We start from the raw sequence: 20450 nt of genomic DNA, 5'->3' as shown, positions 1-20450 counted from the left end.
ATTATGCAGCTAATTTTCTCTTGACCTGCTTCAATCTTTTCTTGAAAAGCTTTCATCTCTTTAGCAGATTCTTAGCCAGCTTTCTTCTCTTCTTTGAATGCAGCAGAGGCTGCCACCAGCTGTCTTTAACAGCTCATCCATCGTTTTTGTCACTGGCATTCAATCAGACTTCTGAACCGAAAAGTGTTGCATGTGCATGGGTTCACAATAAACTGAATACACACGGCTTCGATAATAGGTTGATAAAATTTATTTTATCAAAATAAACACTTCGGAGGTCTAGAACTGTACACAAAAGCAGTCGTATCTCTTCACATTACCACAGAATATATTTGATAGTTACACTACAAACTACTATGAATGTTAAAGACAACGGAATACAAAGTGCAGCTATAGAGCAAAGCTATACTCGGAACTCATGGTGAGCTAACAGCTAACAACACCAACGACTGAGAGCTGATGCTCTTACTGGCCTTACAGTTTTTACCCTGCCACCAAGATATTTCTAGTACATTCTGCTTCTTGAAGTTACTGGAAGGCAATATGAGGGTCGAATTATAGTTACAACTAATAACAGTGATCAATTACAATACTTATTACGGTGATACAGGAACCAGACCCAAATGGCGCGAAATTTAGTCACTAAAACCTTTATCAGCTCCCCGATATTTCGCCAAATTACTAAGCTACCCATTTACTCAATGTTAAACAGACTTGTCCCTGTAGTCTCCCTCTCTTGATTTTTCATGTTATATTTACACAGAAAAATACAACAATCTTACATATAACTGCACTAAAATTAGATATCTATGTACAAAATTCATAACAGTATTAATGCTTCTGCATTTAAATTTTGCATATGTGCATGATATAATACTACTCAATAACCTGAAAAAATTGCAACACACGTTTGATGTCACGATCTTTCAACATCCACTGCTTACTTTTATCCAGAAAACAAAGTTAACTACCATGTAAAATAATATTACAATGTTCTCTAAAATACTGTTAGTATATCCTGATATTCATATTTTTGGAGAAAACTGTTATATGTACAAACTAGGATACTATTATAACATAATCATGAAAATTTGTGCTACTTCTTGGTTTTATATTTGTACCAACTGAACATGTATAGATTATCAATTTACCCAAGCATTCTAAATACTTTGGTACACACACATCGCTCATTTATCAGTAACTCCAGTGGTCCATATTTAACATAATTTTGCTTAAGATGCTATGTCATTGTTGGCACTGGGATTGTTTTTATGCACTGACTTATTTTATGCTTAAAACATGGAGACAAATGAATGATGATAAGAAAATTTAGAATTATGTCTAGCATATGAGCATTGTTTCTTGTCCATCCAGAAAATTTTAGTCGAACAGCTTGTAGATGATTTTTGCAGGATAGAGCATGAGTTTCTACATCAACTTGTGAGACAAGATTAAATGGACAACTGCATATAACCAGGAAAGGTGGAAAGAGGGACTCCATTCTGTGTTTAAAAAGACAGAAGGATGGCAGATGTCAAACTAGTAAGTACCGTGATGCTTGTCCAAGTGCACAAGATATCATACAATGGTGAATAAAAAATTTAAACTTATGTTTCATTTTCGAGAGGAATATGCATATTTATAAAATAAATAAAACCAAAAATATTCACAAGCACATGTAATTCTTTCCATACAAAATACGACTTTTCAGATGCTCTGCTGCAAAAATGTGTAGGGGTTACTCTTAGTCAGTGGTACAAAAATGCACACATCACTAAGGGTTAAAAGTGTGTTTGTGCATGCTGAAACAAAAATTTACTAGTGTGTAACATGAAAAAATTATCATTATGTTCTGAAGTGAAGGTTGTTTACTTTATGAACTGAGCCTGAACTTCACAGGCGACTCTAAAAAATATCCTTTGATGACAGCATGTAGTGGGTGAACATGGTTAAAAGACATGGTAAAATGTGATGCAATACAACATCATGAAGTATTCTCACCATCATCCAAAGATTCAAAAAATGATTGTCCCTCATTGCAGCTGTTGTAATGGGTTACAGTCATGTTCAGTTATAATGAGAGTTCAGTAAACTATACACAGCATGAGTAACGGCAACCGAGGAAATAATTATCAGATGCAATAATTTATCTCATTCTACTTATTTCCCAAACATCATACCTTGGGCTGTCATCTTTTCTTGGTATTTCAAATATGACACTGAGATGGGAGGAAGCATTTTTAGAACGCGACAAAGGCTAGCTAGGCTAGCTTTCTGATGGGAGAAAAAGGGCTCAGAAATGTTTAGATTATTGAAGAAAGTATTAGAAGGTTAAACACTTTTATCATTTATCTCAATTGATTAAAATATTTTTTTCCCCTTTTTGTGACTTATCTTATTTCTCTGACAAGCAATTCATATCCATAACTGATTAGAGAGTCAACAAGTTAATGAGACCAGAGATATTTCGGATTGGAGCAAACTCAGTCTTTAAAGCATGTGAGAGTATATATGAAGGAATGGCCTGTGAAGAGCTGCATTTGGGGCATGGAGGATAAACCTTATATCCAGAAAAATTTCTGCTGACATACACAGGTGAATGCTGTTGAATCTAGGTAGTACAGTTTGGGCCTCTCAACTGCTGACCTCAGCAAACTTTATTACCAACAGAAGCGTCAGATGTCCCTATCTTCATATTCAGTGTATTATTTCAAGATAACTTTCATAAAACTCGAGGCGTCAGACTGGACACAATAACTGTATATTAAGCTCTGGACCTTCAGGTTCTGACCCTTTGTGACATTTTCTCTAGAATTCAAAGGCACTTTGTATCTGTTTAATTACATTAGCATAAAAGAGCTAGAACACATCTGCCAAAAAAAACTATTATATAAGGAATGTAGAATGACTGCCATAACAAACTCTTACCCACATCATGCAATACACATCTCTGTATTGCAAGAAATAAAAATATCTGCCCCTCCTATTCTAAATGACTTAAATGCCAAAATTAAATAAATTTAAGTGAAAATTTTAGTTTTCATATAAAAATATATAGAACAAGTCTTCACAATGTTAGAATGTTTTAGATTCATGAAAAGTCAAATGTCAAAACACATTTATTAAAGTTTATAAAAAATATTTTTTTCTACAACATATTTAAAACATTCATGATGATCAAGTTAACAATGTGTTATTCTACCATTCCCTTTTTCTGGTATAGAAGCATCAGTTTCAGAAAATGACTTAGCTTGATGACATAAAAATGCAAGATTTGATGCTTTTAGTCGAGAACCAGCTGCAGAACTTGCTATTGATGGGCTGATGCAAGGTGTAGAACAGTGAGAATTTGTCAGATCACACTGGTCTAATAAACGAATCAGTTCTCGAGGAGATGGTCCACCAGTAAGATTTGAAGCTTTGAGAAAAAATCATCAAAGAATATGATTATTAAAAAAAAAACTTTGAAATGATATACTTATTTCATTTTCAAAATATGGAATATCTTAGTAGAAATACAAACTTAGCTCATTATTTTTGCATTCATAGTATCTTTGTAACATAAAATTAGCATAGGTTGAAAAATTAAATTCCAGTAGTTTAACAAATGTTTCCTCATTCCTTATAATTTATCGTAATTTCCATACAATACACCCATCATCAAATAAAAAAACCTGCATGTTATTTGGAAAGAAGTCAGTAGTGTTCAATGACATTAAATTATTTTTAAAAAGTGAGAGTGAGTGTGACGAATAGTTAACACACCTCTTTTAAAAACATATTCACAAGCTATAAAAGCTGTTATTCTAATGCATTTTGCTGTATGTCATAACATGAAGTCATAGAGATGCTTCACACAGTCCTGCGTTAACATGCAGATTGGACTGTCTTGTTCTTTCTGATTTTCTGACAACATTGGAGTCATAATCACCATGCCAGATTATCTATAGCTGCTAGGCAAGCCAGAAATAACACCAGTACGAGGATGAGCATTAGTTTCATTATGGCAAAGCAGTCAAGGCCTATTTACCAAGGAAAGGAATGCTAATAATTATGAAGCCATAGAAAAATTCCAAATCTACCCTTCTTGCTTAAAAATTAATAAGACAAATAAAAATTAACAAGAAATGAGTCAAACTTTTTGACAAAAAATAAGAATCTTTAATTTTTTTACAATTAAACTTATTAACTGGAAATCAAATACCTCTACTAATGTCATCAGTAACACAATAATCAACCAAACTAATAGATTTAAAAAAATATGCACAGAAGTTGATAACTTTAAAGAAGAGATTGGTTTTCTTAGAGAAGTACCTACAAATTTTATTACTAAAAAAAAAAAAAAAAAAAAAAAAAATACTGTTAAATATCAGATTTAATCTTTAAATTAACAGGTAATGAGAAGCTTATCCGAAACCTTACGAAGGGTAATAAAAAAGGCCCTGAAAGCTTTGATGATTTGTATATTTTGTAATTAAACTGTATTAAATATTTTCTGTAAATATTCTGGCTACCTTCCTTTTTAGTTGTAGGGCTGGCTGCATGGGTGTTTTCGTGGTTTTCCCCATGTGTAACGTGTATATGAGCCAGTCTCCCTTAGAAAGTCCTCCACGAAGGCATCCCTCCCCTTAGGCAGATAACCCGAGTGTGCTTTGCCATAATTAAATACACCACCACACCACACCACACATTTTTAGTTGTAAAAACACTAATTTCATTTGAATTGACTTTCAGCCAGAATTAATTCTAAAATTCATTTCTTAATTATGAAGTTCATACTATACAGTTTTTGTATTATAAAAATTAAAAATTTTTTCTGCATTTCTTAAATTTTCCAGTTCTTACAATACAGTCTTTACTACTACTTTCTCTCCTTTTTTTGCTGAACTGCCACACAGGAAGAACGTTCTTGCCAATGATAATTTCTTCCAGTCTCTATTTCTCCCATACATTTATCATGACAACCCTCAAAGTTGCATGTTTGTTGCTGTGAAGGCACTGCTTTGAAATTTCTTTTGTTGGGGTAAAATGTAAGTAAAAGTTAATTTTGGTTTATTTACATGTAAATTTTAATGTTTAAGTGACTTTTATTTATTCGTTTCTTTCTTTTTATTTGCATCGTGTTTTTATTTCAGTTTCTCATACTTTTCTTATTTTTAGTTTTAAGTACTGTATGACTGCTATGTTTATTTTTTAAATTAGTAGTAATAGATAGTAATAGATAGTCATTAGGGAATTATCTCATATACCTGAATTTTTAAGATTTAAATTCGAATATCATAAAATCGAACAGATATGTAAAATTGAAAAAGGATTTGTTTAGATATGGAAGAAGACAAAACGTGCTTCTTGTGAATTATTGGTGGTTGCATGGAGAGGTTCCAGTTCCTCTTGAAAAGTCAGGATCTTTTTCTAGAATCCGTAATAACTATCTTATTTTATTTTCTTCTTTTGTCACTTTTAATTGGCAATTCCAGTGTATTTATATTTACAAATTACAATTAATAATTATCACAGTAATGCACTTTTGCATTCTAAATTTCACTTCAAATTTCCTAGGACATAATTTTCATTTATATATTTTCTATATACATTATTAAATTAAATATTATCTTTGGAGCAATAATGCGGGATTTTACATTTTAAACCTTTTAAATACATTTCAAAATTCACTGATTTTAAAGTTCTTCTTTAATATATATATATATATATATATCTGAAATACCCTCTCTGGACATAGCACCAAAACATAGTTTGACCTGCTTCACAGACAAATGACCATCACAAAAGACGAAAGAATAAAAGTTAGCAGGAGTGAGTGTAACAGCCGATTGGTAAACTGGGAGCTCAGTGGGAGCATAAAAACCCATAACAGTCCCTTTTGGGTGATCATTAAAAATCTGAAGCCTTTTAGATTATTTTTTTGGGGGGGGCTAAGGATGTGTTTTGCATGAAGCACAAAACACGAGTTCTCAGCAGTGTCTTTCAGAATCAGGATAAATTCTTTCAAAACACATGGATATTTTGCTCATTTGCACCAAGACAAAAGAGACTTATCACTCAAAATTACTTGCTGACATAGCTTTATAAAGCTCTCTCATAACGACTACAACTTGTGGTGTCAGGCAGTCATCATAATGGTCTGCATTCCTATAATTCAGTAAGTAGTATATGTCTGTCTGCTAATCATACTGGCATTCACAGCATTACTACTTACGGAATATCTGTAATAACGGCAGGCGGTTGAGCAACGTTTCAGTCTTCCCTTCCCTAATTGTGTCTGTTTAGATCTCTTGGAGCTTCCTGTTTTGTGTGTGTGCCTTCTTGAATCAAAAGCCTCTAACACAGTGCAGCAGTAAAATTCCACTACACATATAGCATGTAATACACTCGTCGACTATTTTACTGTTCTATGATGCAACTTTTCTTGGATGTTTCCAACTGTTCAAATTACCCTCAAATTTGTCTCTGAGGCATAGTGTACTTTAAAGCAACAGCTTTAATGCCAACACAAGTCAAAATAAAAATTTTATTCATCAGAAAAATCTTTTATAATGTGAAAGGTACGGGGATAAGCCTTGTCCTTCCTGACTTCATTTGCATGGATGAATGTGAATGTATGGATGGATGATCGTCACTGTTATAATAAATGTGTGATTCATTATTATAACAGTGACAAATCTACAAGCTTGATGTTATTCAGGAAGCTAGTTTCCTTGTGGCTGTAAGATTTTTTTTTCCTTTTGGGATGAGTGTATTATAAACATACATACAAGTAAATATATACAAGTTACATAATATAAATATACAAATAATATTTTCATAAATAACATCTGAAACAATGGTTTTCATGCTTTCTATTACTATCTTTTTCAGGCATTTTGGCAACAAAAGTATCAGGTTGGTGTTGGTGTCTTTAATTATGGCAAAGCACACTTAGGGCTATCTGCCTAAGGGGAGGGATACCTTCGTGGAGGGCTTTCTAAGAGAAACTGGCTCGTATACACGTTACACATGGGGAAAACCATGAAAACACCCATGCAGCCAGCCCGTTCGCGGGATTCGAACCTCGGACCGAACTACCAGTGTTCAGCATCTTTACCACTTGGCCGCTGGTGGGCACAAAAATATCAGTGTTTTCTGAAATAAACTAATTTATATGAATATTAGTGTTATATATGTAACTGTAACTATTACTATCATTAATCATAACTGTGATATAGAATACTAGATTAGTAATGTAGAATAAACGAAATGTGTAACATCACGTTACCATCACTGGCATATCTAACTTATAAAAATAATACATGGCGATAAAAACAATAAATTAAAAAAGAAATATGCAGCGTCACTTGTGTATAAAGACATTCTAAACTAAAACACGATGGGAAGTTGTTACAGTGAAAACAAAACTTCCATCGCTGGTAAGTGCAATGTTCATTTTTATTTGAAATGGCTAAAAATGCATATATATGAACTATTTAAAGTTTTCAATTAAATATGGATGGATTAAAGCTACCAAGTAATCTAAATTTCGAAGGCAATTTAAGCTAAAATTGAAAGAAGTGGAAATAAAAATTCCAAATTTATATGTTAGTGTCTGGTGGTATTACTAAATCAACTGAATTGGTGAAGAAGCACTTGAAAAGTTTAATACTTTTAATTTAAGTGAAGAAGGTAAGAAGAAGGATTTTGATAAAGTAACTGAAGCGTTCGAAAATTATTGCATACCGAAAGCAAACAAAAGTGTTGATAGACATATATTTTTCTGTCGAACACAACATGTAGATAAATCCTTTGATGATTTTTTAACAGATTTAAAGAAATTAAGTAGCAACTGTGGATTTGCAGAATTAAAAGATAGTTTAATACGAGATAGAATAGTAAGTGGAATTCTAAATAAAAATATCAAAGATAGATCATTAATGGAAGATCAGTTAACATTAGAGAAATGTATTAAAATGTGTAAAGCTTCTGAATAGCAGAACTTCAGCTGAAAACTTTAACTGAATAAAATAAAATAGAAGTGATCAAATGGAATAAATTTCCACCTTCAGAGAAAAAAAAGTCAGCCTTGTAAGAAAAACTACCATGCAAAACAAAAGCAACAAAGTGGTAAATCGTCTTCAAACTATCAAGAAAATGCGCATAACAATCCAAAACCATGCAGAATATGTGGAACTTTTGATAAGTTATACAATTGTCCTGCTTATAGTAAGATTTGCTTGAACCGTAAAAAAAAAATCACTTTTCCAAAATGTGCACTTATAAAAATGATAATGTTGTACAGAATAATTTAGAGCATGAGTTTCATGATAATGGTAATGAATATATTTTAGGGTCAGTAGAAGATATAAATCCATTTTCTAAAAATAGAGCAGAATGGTTTGAAAAACTAAAAGTAAAAGTATCTAAATATTTATTTGTTAAGTTGCAAACTGGTGCTCAGTGTAATGTGTTGCCACTGCCTAAATTTTAACAATTAAATTTTGTTAATTTGTAAAATTAAATAAATAAATAGAAAAATTTTGACTAAATCAAAAATCACTTAAATTATTATGTGAAACATCGAAAGGGGACAAGGATGAAGTAGAATTTCAAAATGTAGGATGTGCTAAAACTGTTCCAGCTATTTTAGCTGGAACATTGTTGGAATTTTATTTTATTTTTGCAATTTAGGTTATAAATAGCGGGAACATTTATAACCTATGTTTCAGCTATTTATAACCTAAATTGCAAAAATTAAACCTAGTACAAAGGATTTGTACAGTAAATCCTGATTCCCATGAAAAGTTACTAGAATCTTTAAAACGATATCAAGATTTATTTAAAGGAGCAGGTAATTTAACTGGATATACATATCATATTATATTAAAACCAGGAGCTGTTGGTAAAATAGAGCCCTGTAGGAAAATTCCACTTAGTTTATTAAATCCATTAAAAAAAGGAATTGGTAAGAATGGAAAAAGATGGTATTATAAAGAAAGTTAACCAACCTGCAGAATTTGTGAATTCATTAGTTGCAGTAAGGAAAAGAATGGTAATTTAAGACTGTGTTTAGATCCTCAGCAAATTAACCAAAATATATACTGAGAGAATATTACCATATACCAACCTTTGAAGAAATTTCATCTCAAATGACAAATGCGAAGGTGTTTAGTATTTTAGATGCAAACAAAGTATTTTGGCAAATTAAACTGTCAGATTCAAGTTGTGAATTTACTACATTTAATACTCCATTTGGTAGATATTGTTTCTTAAGGTTGCCATATGGACTGAGTTCATCACCAGAAGTTTTTCTGAAATTTTTAGTGATTTAGAAGGAGTTCAAATATATATAGATGACTTATTAGTTTGGGGTAAATATAAAAAAGAATATGATTTAAGATTAAAGAAGTTGTTGGACAGAGCCAGAGAAAAGAATGTTAAATTTAATATAAATAAATGTAAATTTGGGTGATGAAAATTGAAGTGAAATATATGGGACATATATTTTCTAAAGATGGTTTAAAACCAGATGAAGACAAAATTAAGGCTATTCTAGATATAAAACCACACACACACACACACACAAAAAAAAAAAAAAAAAAAAAAAAAGTCAAAAAATTAGAAACTTTCCTAGGATTTTCTAGGAAAGTTCTAAGTTTCTCTTAAACATGATGTCAATTCTGATACATTAGGTATAAATCTTTTCTAGATTTGTTCCTAATGGATCAGAATTGACATCAAATTTGAGAGAGGAGCAGTCTTACTGTAGAATAATTTACCAGTAGCATATGCATCTAAGGCATTAACAGATACACTGAAGAATTATGCTTGAATTGAAAAGGAAACCTTAGATATTGTATTTGCGTGTGAGAAATTTCACCAGTATATATTTGGAAAATATATTACAGTGGAAAGTGACCATAAACCATTGGAATTAATTTTCAAAAAGCCATTAAATAACTTAAAGATGTTAATAACTGTAAGATTACAAAGAATGCGTTACAGCTACATCAGTCTGAGATAAAATATAAACCAGGAAAAGAACTTTTTATTGGGTGCATTATCAAGATCATTTACTAATAAAAAGGATCTGATTTCTTTGAAGGAGACATAGAAGTTCACGTTGGATTAATTGTAAAATGTACACCAATGTTTAAAGGCAAAATGGGAAATTTTCAACTGGAAACAGAAAAAGATTAAGAACTACAAGTTTTAAGAAAGTTAATTAAAACTGGATGGCCAGATGAAAAATGTATGGTTCCAGAACTGGCAAAACCATATTTTAACTTCAGAGAAGAGCTATCAGAAGCAAATGGATTAATATTTAAAAATTCCTCCTGTGTCGTTGTACCAAGAAGTTTACGAAAAGATATATTAAGTAGAATTCATTATGGTTATTTAGGAGTAGTAAAATGCAAGATCAAAGCAAGAGAATTATTATATTGGCCAGGAATGTCAAAAGAAATTGAAGATTTGGTACTGAATTGTCTAACATGTTTAAGTTTACAAAAAGCTGAAACTAAAGAAATACCTAATGGTCCATGGGAAGTACTGGGAACTGGTCTTTTTTACTTTCAAGGAAGGGATTATTTGAGAGTTATAGATTATTTTAGCAAATATGTTGAAATTTGACATTTGGAAGATTTGTCAAGTGTAGCAGTGATAAAGCAATTGAAATCAATTTTTGCAAGACATGGTATTCCGAAAATACTATATTCGAATAATGGTCCACAATATAGTTGCAAGAAATTTAAAGAATTTGCAAGATGATGGAATTTTGAAACCAGAACTCCAAGTCCAAATTACCCACAATCTAATGGAATGATTGAAAGACATATTTTAACTGTCAAGAGAATGTTAGAATAAGCTGTAGTTGACAACAAGGATCCATAATTAGTATTACTGGAATATCGTAACTCTCCTATTTCAGAATAAATTCAGTCACCTTCAGAATTTATGTATGGAAGAAAAGTAAATGGATTGATGTCTATAAAAAAGAATTTCATCCAAATTAAATGAAATGAAGACCATAAACAACATTTACTGAAGAGACAAACCTTACAAAAAAGGTATGATAGCAATGCAAGACCATTAAAACCACTGAAGGTAAGAGATCATGTGTACATAAAAGAAAAAGAAAAAAAAAAAAAAAACTAAATGAAAGTGGGAAAATTATAGACGAAGCAGAAAGACCATACTCATACAGGATTATAAGTACAGATAGAAGAGACATTCTTAAAGGAACTAATTAGAAGGAGTTTGCAATGCAAAACAACTATGAAAATGAAAGTCCTGAGAATGAAGTTATAGATGAACTCAAGATATTTGAGAATAGCAGGAGCATTTCAAATTTAGATGTGCCTGTAAGTCCTTCAGAACCTAACAGAAGTGTTGTGTCACCAAATACTTAAAGAGGTATAGTATCATCAGATTTTTCAAATGGACTTAACTACGTTACTCGATATAGTAGGACTGTTAAGAAAATTTATTACTATTTAAAAGAATATGTTTAATTTTTTTATTATTATTATTGATAGAAAAGGGAGATGTTATACAGTCAAAAGTCTTTAATCCGGACTTGTCGGGACTTCGGCGATTCCGGATTATAGATCATCAGTTTAAATCTGGTGTGATGGCATGCAGAAATTATAAAATTAAAAATATGAAACCTTAATTTATGAAATAAAGAGCAATTATGATCTAAAGGGTATCAAAATTTACAAAAAAAGTTTTATATTTATTTGTTTACTTTATTAAACATTTCTTTCAACACGTGCATGCGTAAAGCATACATTACACATAGTCAAATTTAGAAAATTGCAACCAGAAGACTATTTGATGTGTATTCGTGATATTTATAATGATGAGGAATTTGATTTAAATCATATCAAAGACAGAGTACATTGAGATGAAGTACTACATTTAGTAAGGAATTATAAGCCGAATAAAATAAAAACATCTGCCTTGAAGATAAGGATAGTGCTGACATATCAACTTCCAGTTCATTGCGCGCCACGTCGCTTCCCCCCGCAGAGCCGCGTGAAATTGATAAACATATTTCGGAATGATAAGAGAATCAAAGGATATGCCTTTATCCATTTTTTGCAGCAATTCCACTTTTTGTTTGATGGACATTCGAACATGCTTTCACTTTGTAGATCCTTTGGTAGCTCCAGAATCGGAAATTCTTTTTGACATAATCGAAAGTTCAAGCTTACTTTTATAAAATTTCTCTAACAGTCTGAATAAAATAATAAGCCGGATCCAATTAAAAGATTAAGGAACAACGCAATCTGCAACATTAACTGAAATAGATAATTACATAATTTTAGCTTAGCTTATACCGTCTGTTATACATTAAACACGCATGCATAAACGTATTATGCGCATGCGTAGACACATATGTGCATGCGTAAACGCATATGTGCATGTGTAAAGGTATTATGCGCATGCGGATCATTCCGGATTATGGATGTCTGGATTAAATACTTTTGACTGTATATGTAACCGTATCTATTATTATCATTAATCATTACTGTAATATAGAATAGTAAATTAGCAATGTAGAATAAACGATGTTTGTGTACATCATGTTACCATCACTGAGCACATATCTAACATATAAAAATAATACAATTAAAGAGCTAATTATATTTTTAATTCATTATTCACACCTTAAAGATGTATCACACTCTGAATTTTATCAAACATATGACAGATACAGATAATAAATAACAATAATTTTCCTTTGTGGAATCCTGCCTAGATTGTACTTTTATGATCACATTTTAGGAGCATTTATATGAATTCATAGCTTTCAGAAAAAATTTCAAAGAGTGGCTTTCGAACTTATGAAATTTTTATTCTGCTTTCATACGGCTTAAAAAAGACCAACCAGTATTCTTTCATGAAACAAAGTTATTCTATACGTGAACCAAAATACCATGCCACTGGGTGGACAAAGCACCCATTATGAAAACCAAGTGATTAGACAACTGGATAATAAGGATTATGGAAAATGTAAATTCAAATGCCTAACCATGTCATCATTAACTTCTGAGAATATTTAAGTGCAAGCTTTTTAACTTTCAAAAACAAAAAGCTAAATACTTCCACTCATGCCACACATTAAAAACTAATATATAACTGTCAAGGTTTATAATTAGACCAATGATAAAGATCACATGGAATTAAAATGATGCAAGATTAATTAAGCAATCATTAGAACAAGGATTATGTCATTGTCTAATAATGGATATAGTCAATTTGTGATGTGAAATGCATGTCTGAGCATATTTCCAGTTTTCAGATTTCTCCTACTTAATTATGCTAGTTAATATTATTGAGAGAAATCTAACAATTCATACCTTCAGATTGCTTACTCTGCAATGGAAGAGTTGAATCAAATAAATATTAATACATTAGATTAATAGATCAATTTTGCAGGATATGGTTTCTTGCAGTTTACTTTTTGCATTATTTTCAATTATTTTTTCTTTAATTCCACACATAAATACTAAAAATAGAAGAAAACTACACAATTTAACAATATAGATGTTTCAAAAATTGCTTTGCTTTCACAATATAGGTTTTCTACTTACTAAGTTCTCCTTTAGCTGCTAAGTCTAAAGCAGTAGTAAGATCCCACATCTGAAATCATAATACAACAATTATAATCTATTCATTCTCCCCTTTTCATATACTTAATTTTCAGAAAGGAAATGCAAAGCAAATTTTATATCTTAACCTTCTAAAACCAGGCTTAAATTCTCATAATATTACCTTTAGGACGGTGTGATTGAAAACACTTTCTCCCCCTCCTTTACGGTTCCCTAATGAGAAAAGTCGTTGGGCTTGTCATTTGTACCCTCCATAGATGAAGTAAAATTTACATGCTTGTCAGATGCTGGACCATAGAATAGGTTACTATATATGCGACTCTTTAGAGGTTTATTTTGATTTTATTTAAACTAAACTGTATTTATTTATTAAAAACAAAATGTGTACAATGTTTATATAACATTTACTATTTCTGATCAATCTTGGTAATATTTTGTGAGTTTTGCCTTTGTTTCTACTAGAAATTAGGAAACAAGAACAGAACTTGACAAAATATAACAAATATGAACTAGCTTTATGTGCCTGCAGGTTGGAATGCAATATTTGACAATGTATTTTCATTAATAAAAAAACAGTAATGAATAATTTAATGAAATAACAATAAGGAATTCATAATAATATTCATTACTATTAGATGATTAGAATATGATTTATTACTATTAGATTTTGAAAGAAACTTAAAACAATAATAAAGCTTTAAATCTATTTCTTTTTTTTTTATAATTTCGTTATTCTAATATAAAAAAGTAAATCAGATATATATTAGTTGTTGTTTGATTATTTAACTTTAACAAATATTACTTTGGACTTCGGGGCAAAGAAGATATATCTGTAGAGAGAATTTTATTTATAAAATCGGATATTGTTTACGTTAGCAGGGGAAAAAATTCTCCGAATAACCATATATTCAATTCATTTTATACCTGCAGTGTGAAGTATGATAAGATTAATTTCTTATATCTTTGCATTTTTGTGGTGTCCGTAGTGAGAGATCACTTTGAGGCTTCTTTTTAATATTTTCTGAAGAGAATTTTAATCTATGATTTAAAATATAAATTTATCAAAAATATTTTTCAGAACAATTTTAAACATTTATAAAGAATTCTACGTAAATTTCCTTTTATAGGCGGATTTCATTCAAAAACCATTGTTATATCCAAAGTTTGATTTTTCCTTGATTTTAAATGAAATGGATATACACGTATTCTACATAATAAATTTTCTAATTTATTTTATAAAGATTAATCTTTCATACTCTAAAAATAATAAGGGCATACAGGATGTTGACATTTACAGTGTAGGAAATATGCTTTTTATACTTCTTTCAGTGATCAAAACCATTAGCCAGGAATATTTTCAAAGCAAAATTAAGAAAATTGTTTATAACAAATTTTTCATAAAGTATCCTCTTATATGTGAAACATTATGTGAAAAATTGGTGTGTCAATTAAATTACCCATGGACCAGTAATCTCGAATGCTGTCCTTTTCAATACATCCCATGAGTAACATGTAATTTAGTATCTATTACTTCCGAGTAAAACAAAAAACTGAGCTTCCGTAGCAGATGAAAAGCTATATATTGGGTATATCTACCAAGCAACTACTTTATATTCATATTTCAGTGAGAAAGCATGCTTTAATATGACAATTATGAAAAAATATATAAATAATTATGCATGAAATTTAATCACAAAAAATTTAATTTTTTAATATAATTTTCTTTTTTGTTTGTAATTCAACAGTTCTTCACCACTAGAATTACTTCATTTTAATTAACCTAATCTATTGATTAGTTCCATTACAATCAGTATAGAGGTATTAACGTTATCTTTTAATTACTTTTTAGCTAATTATGCAGACATATTCAAAGTTCAACGGCTGTTTGTCTTGAAAAGAATGCCTTTAGGAAGAAATTACAAAAGGATATACACAATAAAAGCATCTATTAAGAAAAATTAAACCTAAACAAACCGCTTGTCTAAAAGGCAAGCTCAAAATAAAGTGCATACTGTTAAATTAACATCTGAATCAAGAAATGTGACAGCAGGAAATTTAGCATTCCCCTAGTAAAGAATAAAATTCATTCATGATAAAAAAATTTTAGATTTTCATTAAATCAAAATATTTTAATACCTGAATAACACCATTACTATGTCCTGTGAATATATACCGTCTGGGTCTTGACCCCATTCTATTTGAACCTTCACATTCATGAACACAAAATGCAGTGATAGTAGTATTGTCAACAGATTTAATGACACAGATCCTGAAATAAACAAAATTTTAAATATTATTTCTGAATTCAACACACAAGATTTGCATGCAAAATCCGTTCATTTTTTTAAATCTCACTCTATTGGCTACAAACAATTTATCAAAATGTGATAACATGATGCTTCAAAAGCACATGTAATTAATATGACTAACCTAAAATTTACTGTTTCATTCCTTGTTACTGCATGAGTGTTAAATGAAGAATTCTAGCAATTACACAATTTATGAACTTCATATGCTTATAACTTTCTAAATTATATATTAGCTCTGTTTTCTTCAGTGGAAGACAATTAGTTTGTAATTCTAAAAACTAGATAAAGTTTCTAAGCAATACAGGAAAACAGTTCAGTTTATACGCATTAAAATCCCTTTAATTTCTGAAATTAATGTACAGTTAACAATACTGGTAAAATTTTAACTTTGGGCTTAGTAAACGAAGTGAAAGAGTAATTCCCCCACACATTTCCAAGCTGAATTCAAAACTGTTTACAAAAACCTCCATCATCAACGATATTTGAGTAAATGCATGAAGGAAAGTAAAAATTATGGTAATTCGTAAAGAGTTCAGCTTCTTAAAAATGTCTTTTATCAGTTTCATATATGCAAACAAATAGAATCATAATATTTTACAAACATCAACACTTTTATTAGAATTGCTGTTGTTTTAGAATTTAAAACAGTGCTGCCACTTAATACAGTACACTTAGAGTAATACAAGAAAATAAGGAAGTTTTGAAACAATTACAACATACTCCCACCTTCTGTACTGTAATATTTATTTATTTATTACAGATACCCAGAAGATTGGCTATGACACCATTAAATTTCTAGCATTCCAATAATTCTGAACTTTAAACAGTTTAAAAACACAAGTGCAGAGCACGAGTCAGCATGAGTAGCATAAAAAAATTGATGTTGTCTGGACAAAGAACATAAGGGAGAATTACAAAGCCCAAGCCAATACAAGTATGAGGGCAAACAGTCATGGCCTGTAGTAAGGTGGAAACGTATCATAGCTGCACTTCTACAAAAATCTGGGATCAACTGTGTATCCTCATGCAGTGAGGCACATGATTTACTGACAGAGTCACACAGTGCTCTCTGCTTTATCCTGGAAGGATATCTTTTTTTTTATCAGGAGTCTGACTGAATGAAATGAGGGGCTTTTCAAAGGTCTATGTAGGACACTTGCACTCTTTTTGGCCAAGATGTCGGCAGCCTTATTCCCAGGAATCCTGCAGCGAGCTGGGATCCTTTGCAAAGAAACAGAGATTGACGTTGAGAGCTCTCTACATTCCAGTATATGGGTATGATCAGTGTAATGTTTATTTGAAAGAGATTGAAGAGCAGATGGGGGAGACTGACAAAATAACCGCTCTGCAGAATGACGAAGGGTGGATAGACAGTTGCTTTAATGTGATATAAATAGCCTTGATTTTGCCATCGTAATGGGTGGAATGAGCACCTATTGGTGCACAGCATGAAAAAAGATCACAACACACACCAGCTCCCACTCTGTCTTCATCGTTAAACACTGATCTATCTACGTAGACATGTAACCATGTGTCTCTAGGGTATTTGTTTTCACTGGTAGATAGAGGAATGGCACAAGCCTGTGTTTCGCTTATATGACTCTTATTAACCTGCGTATCCAATTTCAGACACGCTGATATCCCATCATAGTCAAAAGGGGAAACAGGCACACAAAAAAGTTGAAGATTGAGGTAGACATTCATATCAGTGGCTGCAGAATAAGCATACTGTATAAACCCGTTTTGAGTTTTAAGATTTCTCTCTGCGTTAGTGACGTAATTCCTCCAAAAAGTATTGTTGGGCAGGTCAATCAGCTTTTCACAAAGAAAGACTGCATCTCTTTCAATTATGTTTCTTATTGGAGGGTTTTGAATTAAACAATGCATTGCTAGAATAGAAGTGGTCCTTACAGCGCTCGTTATAATATGGAGAGCTTGGTTTTGGACAGTTCAAGTTTTTGACTAGTACTCGTAGCAGCAGAGATAAGAACTTCGTTACAATAACTGAAGATTGGCTGAATAAAACGCTTGAAGGTGGCACTCGAAATATCTTGGTTGTAACCCCATTTGCAACCAGCCGACCTTTTAAGAACAGGAAGTCTGAACATTTTTTCCACATACGTAATCAACATATCTGTTCCAACTCAACTTAGAATCAAGAATGCAACCTAAATACTTTGTACTTTCTACTCTTTGAATTGCCATACCCTTGAATTTAAGTTTAGGTACAAAAGGTCGCGTATTTAGGAAGAAAAACGGGCAGGTGGTTTTGGATTTATTAACAGACATGGCATTGTCAGAACACCAAAAACAGAGCTGCTCAAGGGATTTGTTTAGTGTAGTGTTAAGCATGTTCTGGGTGTTCTCTGGCTCGCTCGCCAACATTGTCAAGTCATGAGCAAATGGAGCAGTTTTTATCCCGAGAATGCTTTTCAATGAATTGGTCAGATTGTTGATATAAATATTAAAGAGTATAGGGATCAAAACAGCACCTTGAGGAAGTCCAGATTCAACTTGTTTGTATATGGATAAAGAGTTTCCAAATTTCACTGAACAAAACCACTGACCAAGGGTCACTAATTCCTGTGGAAATCAGCTTATAAATTAACTTCAGGCACCAGACCTTCTCATATGCTGACGAGAAGTCAACAGAGGCCACCAAAGCAGATCTGCTGCTGTCGAGATCATCCTTAATATTTTGGCTAAGGTAGGCTATCTGCTGAGCAGTGGAATGAAAATGTCTAAAGCTTGCCTGGAAGTTGCAGATAAGACCATGATGCTTAAGAAACCAGGTCAATCTTGCGGCGATCATCTGCTCCATAATTTTCCCCAAAATACTCATAAGGGCAATCAGTCTACATCCATTGAATTCGTCAGAAGTTTTACCCTGCTTATGTATTGGGATAATAATAGTATTTTTCCTAATTGCTGATATGGTAGAGTTCCAGTTTCTGTTGATCAGCATTAAAAGTACTGACCAACCATTAGGTAACTTCTTAAGAAATTCTGTGTGTGGAGATAGTCTGGGCCTGGGCTCTTTCTATTTTTAAGATACTTAAAAGAGTCTTCGAGTTCAAATTTGATAAAGTTGGCACTAAACACCAACTGATGCAGGCCAAGATCAATTACTGCTTTGTGAAAATTACTTTTCAACATTTTTTGAATTCTCCTGGAATCCTGACTCAGTCTTTGTGATTTAGAATAAAACTAGATAAAACCATTTGCAGTATCTCTGTCACTGGTTAAAATTCCATGAAGATCCTTGAAGATGGCCCTAGTAACTCGGGCCAGCACTTATGTTGTTAACAAACTTAAAAACCTTCTTAGAATCAGATTTATAATTCCTCATGCTGATAAAAAAATTAAAACTCTTCCACTTTGCCTCATACATTTCCTTTGAAAGGAAATTTATTATTTGTACTTCCTTGGCCCTCTTTGACTACTGAGCAGAAATACAAGCCTTGTTACACTGGTCTTTCAGAGCCTAGAGATGTGGACACCAGAATGGTTCGTAATTGCAAGGTTTTCTCCAGGAATCCACTTTTTAGCAACTTCGTTGATTGTCTCGCAGAACCTCTTAAACGAAGCATCAATGCTCCCAATATGGAATACAATATCATCTTCAAAACCCTGTTCTAGATCTGCAGTAAATGCATTCCAGTTGGCTTTTTTAAAGTTCCATCTGCATTGTGGTCTACTATATTTTCCTTGACTGTTGTAATGATCATTTTGTATCCAGAGCCGGGGGTCATAAATTACATTTTTTACAGCGTTAGGTGCTAGATCATTCGAAACTATAGTTAGGTTAGAGTTTGTGGATGTGCCATTGTAATGCTGGTAGGTGGGAACATTGGATGGGTGGCATAGAAGATTTAAGGAGGTTGAGTTCAGTAGATCTTCTATCACTCTACCTTGCACTATTGTAGTCAGCATAGTTCCATCTAGTGCTATGAGCATTGAAATCACACATTAACACTGATTTTTCTGGAGAAAGAGAGAGTGTCAAAATTTAATTTTGTGCTATCAGGTGGGCTGTAACTCATAAAAATTATAAAATGGACATCATTATTCCAAACTTCCGTGCACATCAGCTCAGTGCTGCTGATTAAGTCACTAATAATTGTGAAAGAAGAAGTGAGTGATTTCTTTAGTCGAAAAAGGATATCAATTGCAACTTGTCTTGATTTAGGTAATATCTGTAAGGACAACCCAAGGAAATTGTGGAATTTTAAGGATTTGTAATATAATACAATACAAAACAAATTGTAAATTTTTACAGCACATAAAACATTTAATAAAAAAAAAATTATACGTGAAGTCTCTTGTTGGAACAACTTTACACTTTGTAGCGATTACGCTTTGAGTGAGAATCCCACCAGCAACTTAGCAAAAGTTCGAGCCAGTCATAAAAATATGATGCAAGTCTGCCAGATAAAATTCCCCAGAAACATATCTCCAATTCTGCATATATCTTTCATCAGATTGCTGATGAATGTACTCCAAAGTTCTCTATTCACAAGCCAACTCAACAAAA

General features: G+C 31.9%; 1 protein-coding gene across 2 annotated transcripts in view; it reads right to left on the bottom strand.

The window, feature by feature from the left end:
• Positions 1 to 3101: 3101 nt before the first annotated feature.
• The window catches only part of LOC118183995 (BTB/POZ domain-containing protein KCTD3), a 213992-nt gene continuing 196643 nt past the window's right edge, over positions 3102 to 20450 (bottom strand). For both annotated transcript variants that reach the window (XM_085809348.1, XM_085809349.1), the window contains 3 exons: positions 15744 to 15876; positions 13590 to 13638; positions 3102 to 3418 (listed from right to left, as the gene is read on the bottom strand). In XM_085809348.1, the coding sequence (XP_085665474.1) occupies positions 3183 to 3418; positions 13590 to 13638; positions 15744 to 15876 (418 nt within the window). In that variant the 3' untranslated portion in view covers positions 3102 to 3182. The remainder of the gene's footprint in view (positions 3419 to 13589; positions 13639 to 15743; positions 15877 to 20450) is intronic.

Source organism: Stegodyphus dumicola, chromosome X2, assembly GCF_044657685.1.
Source record: "Stegodyphus dumicola isolate Sdum_Otavi_A_Nest chromosome X2, ASM4465768v1".
NCBI classification, from domain to species: Eukaryota; Metazoa; Arthropoda; class Arachnida; order Araneae; family Eresidae; genus Stegodyphus; species Stegodyphus dumicola.
This window is presented reverse-complemented; position numbering and strand designations above follow the sequence as displayed.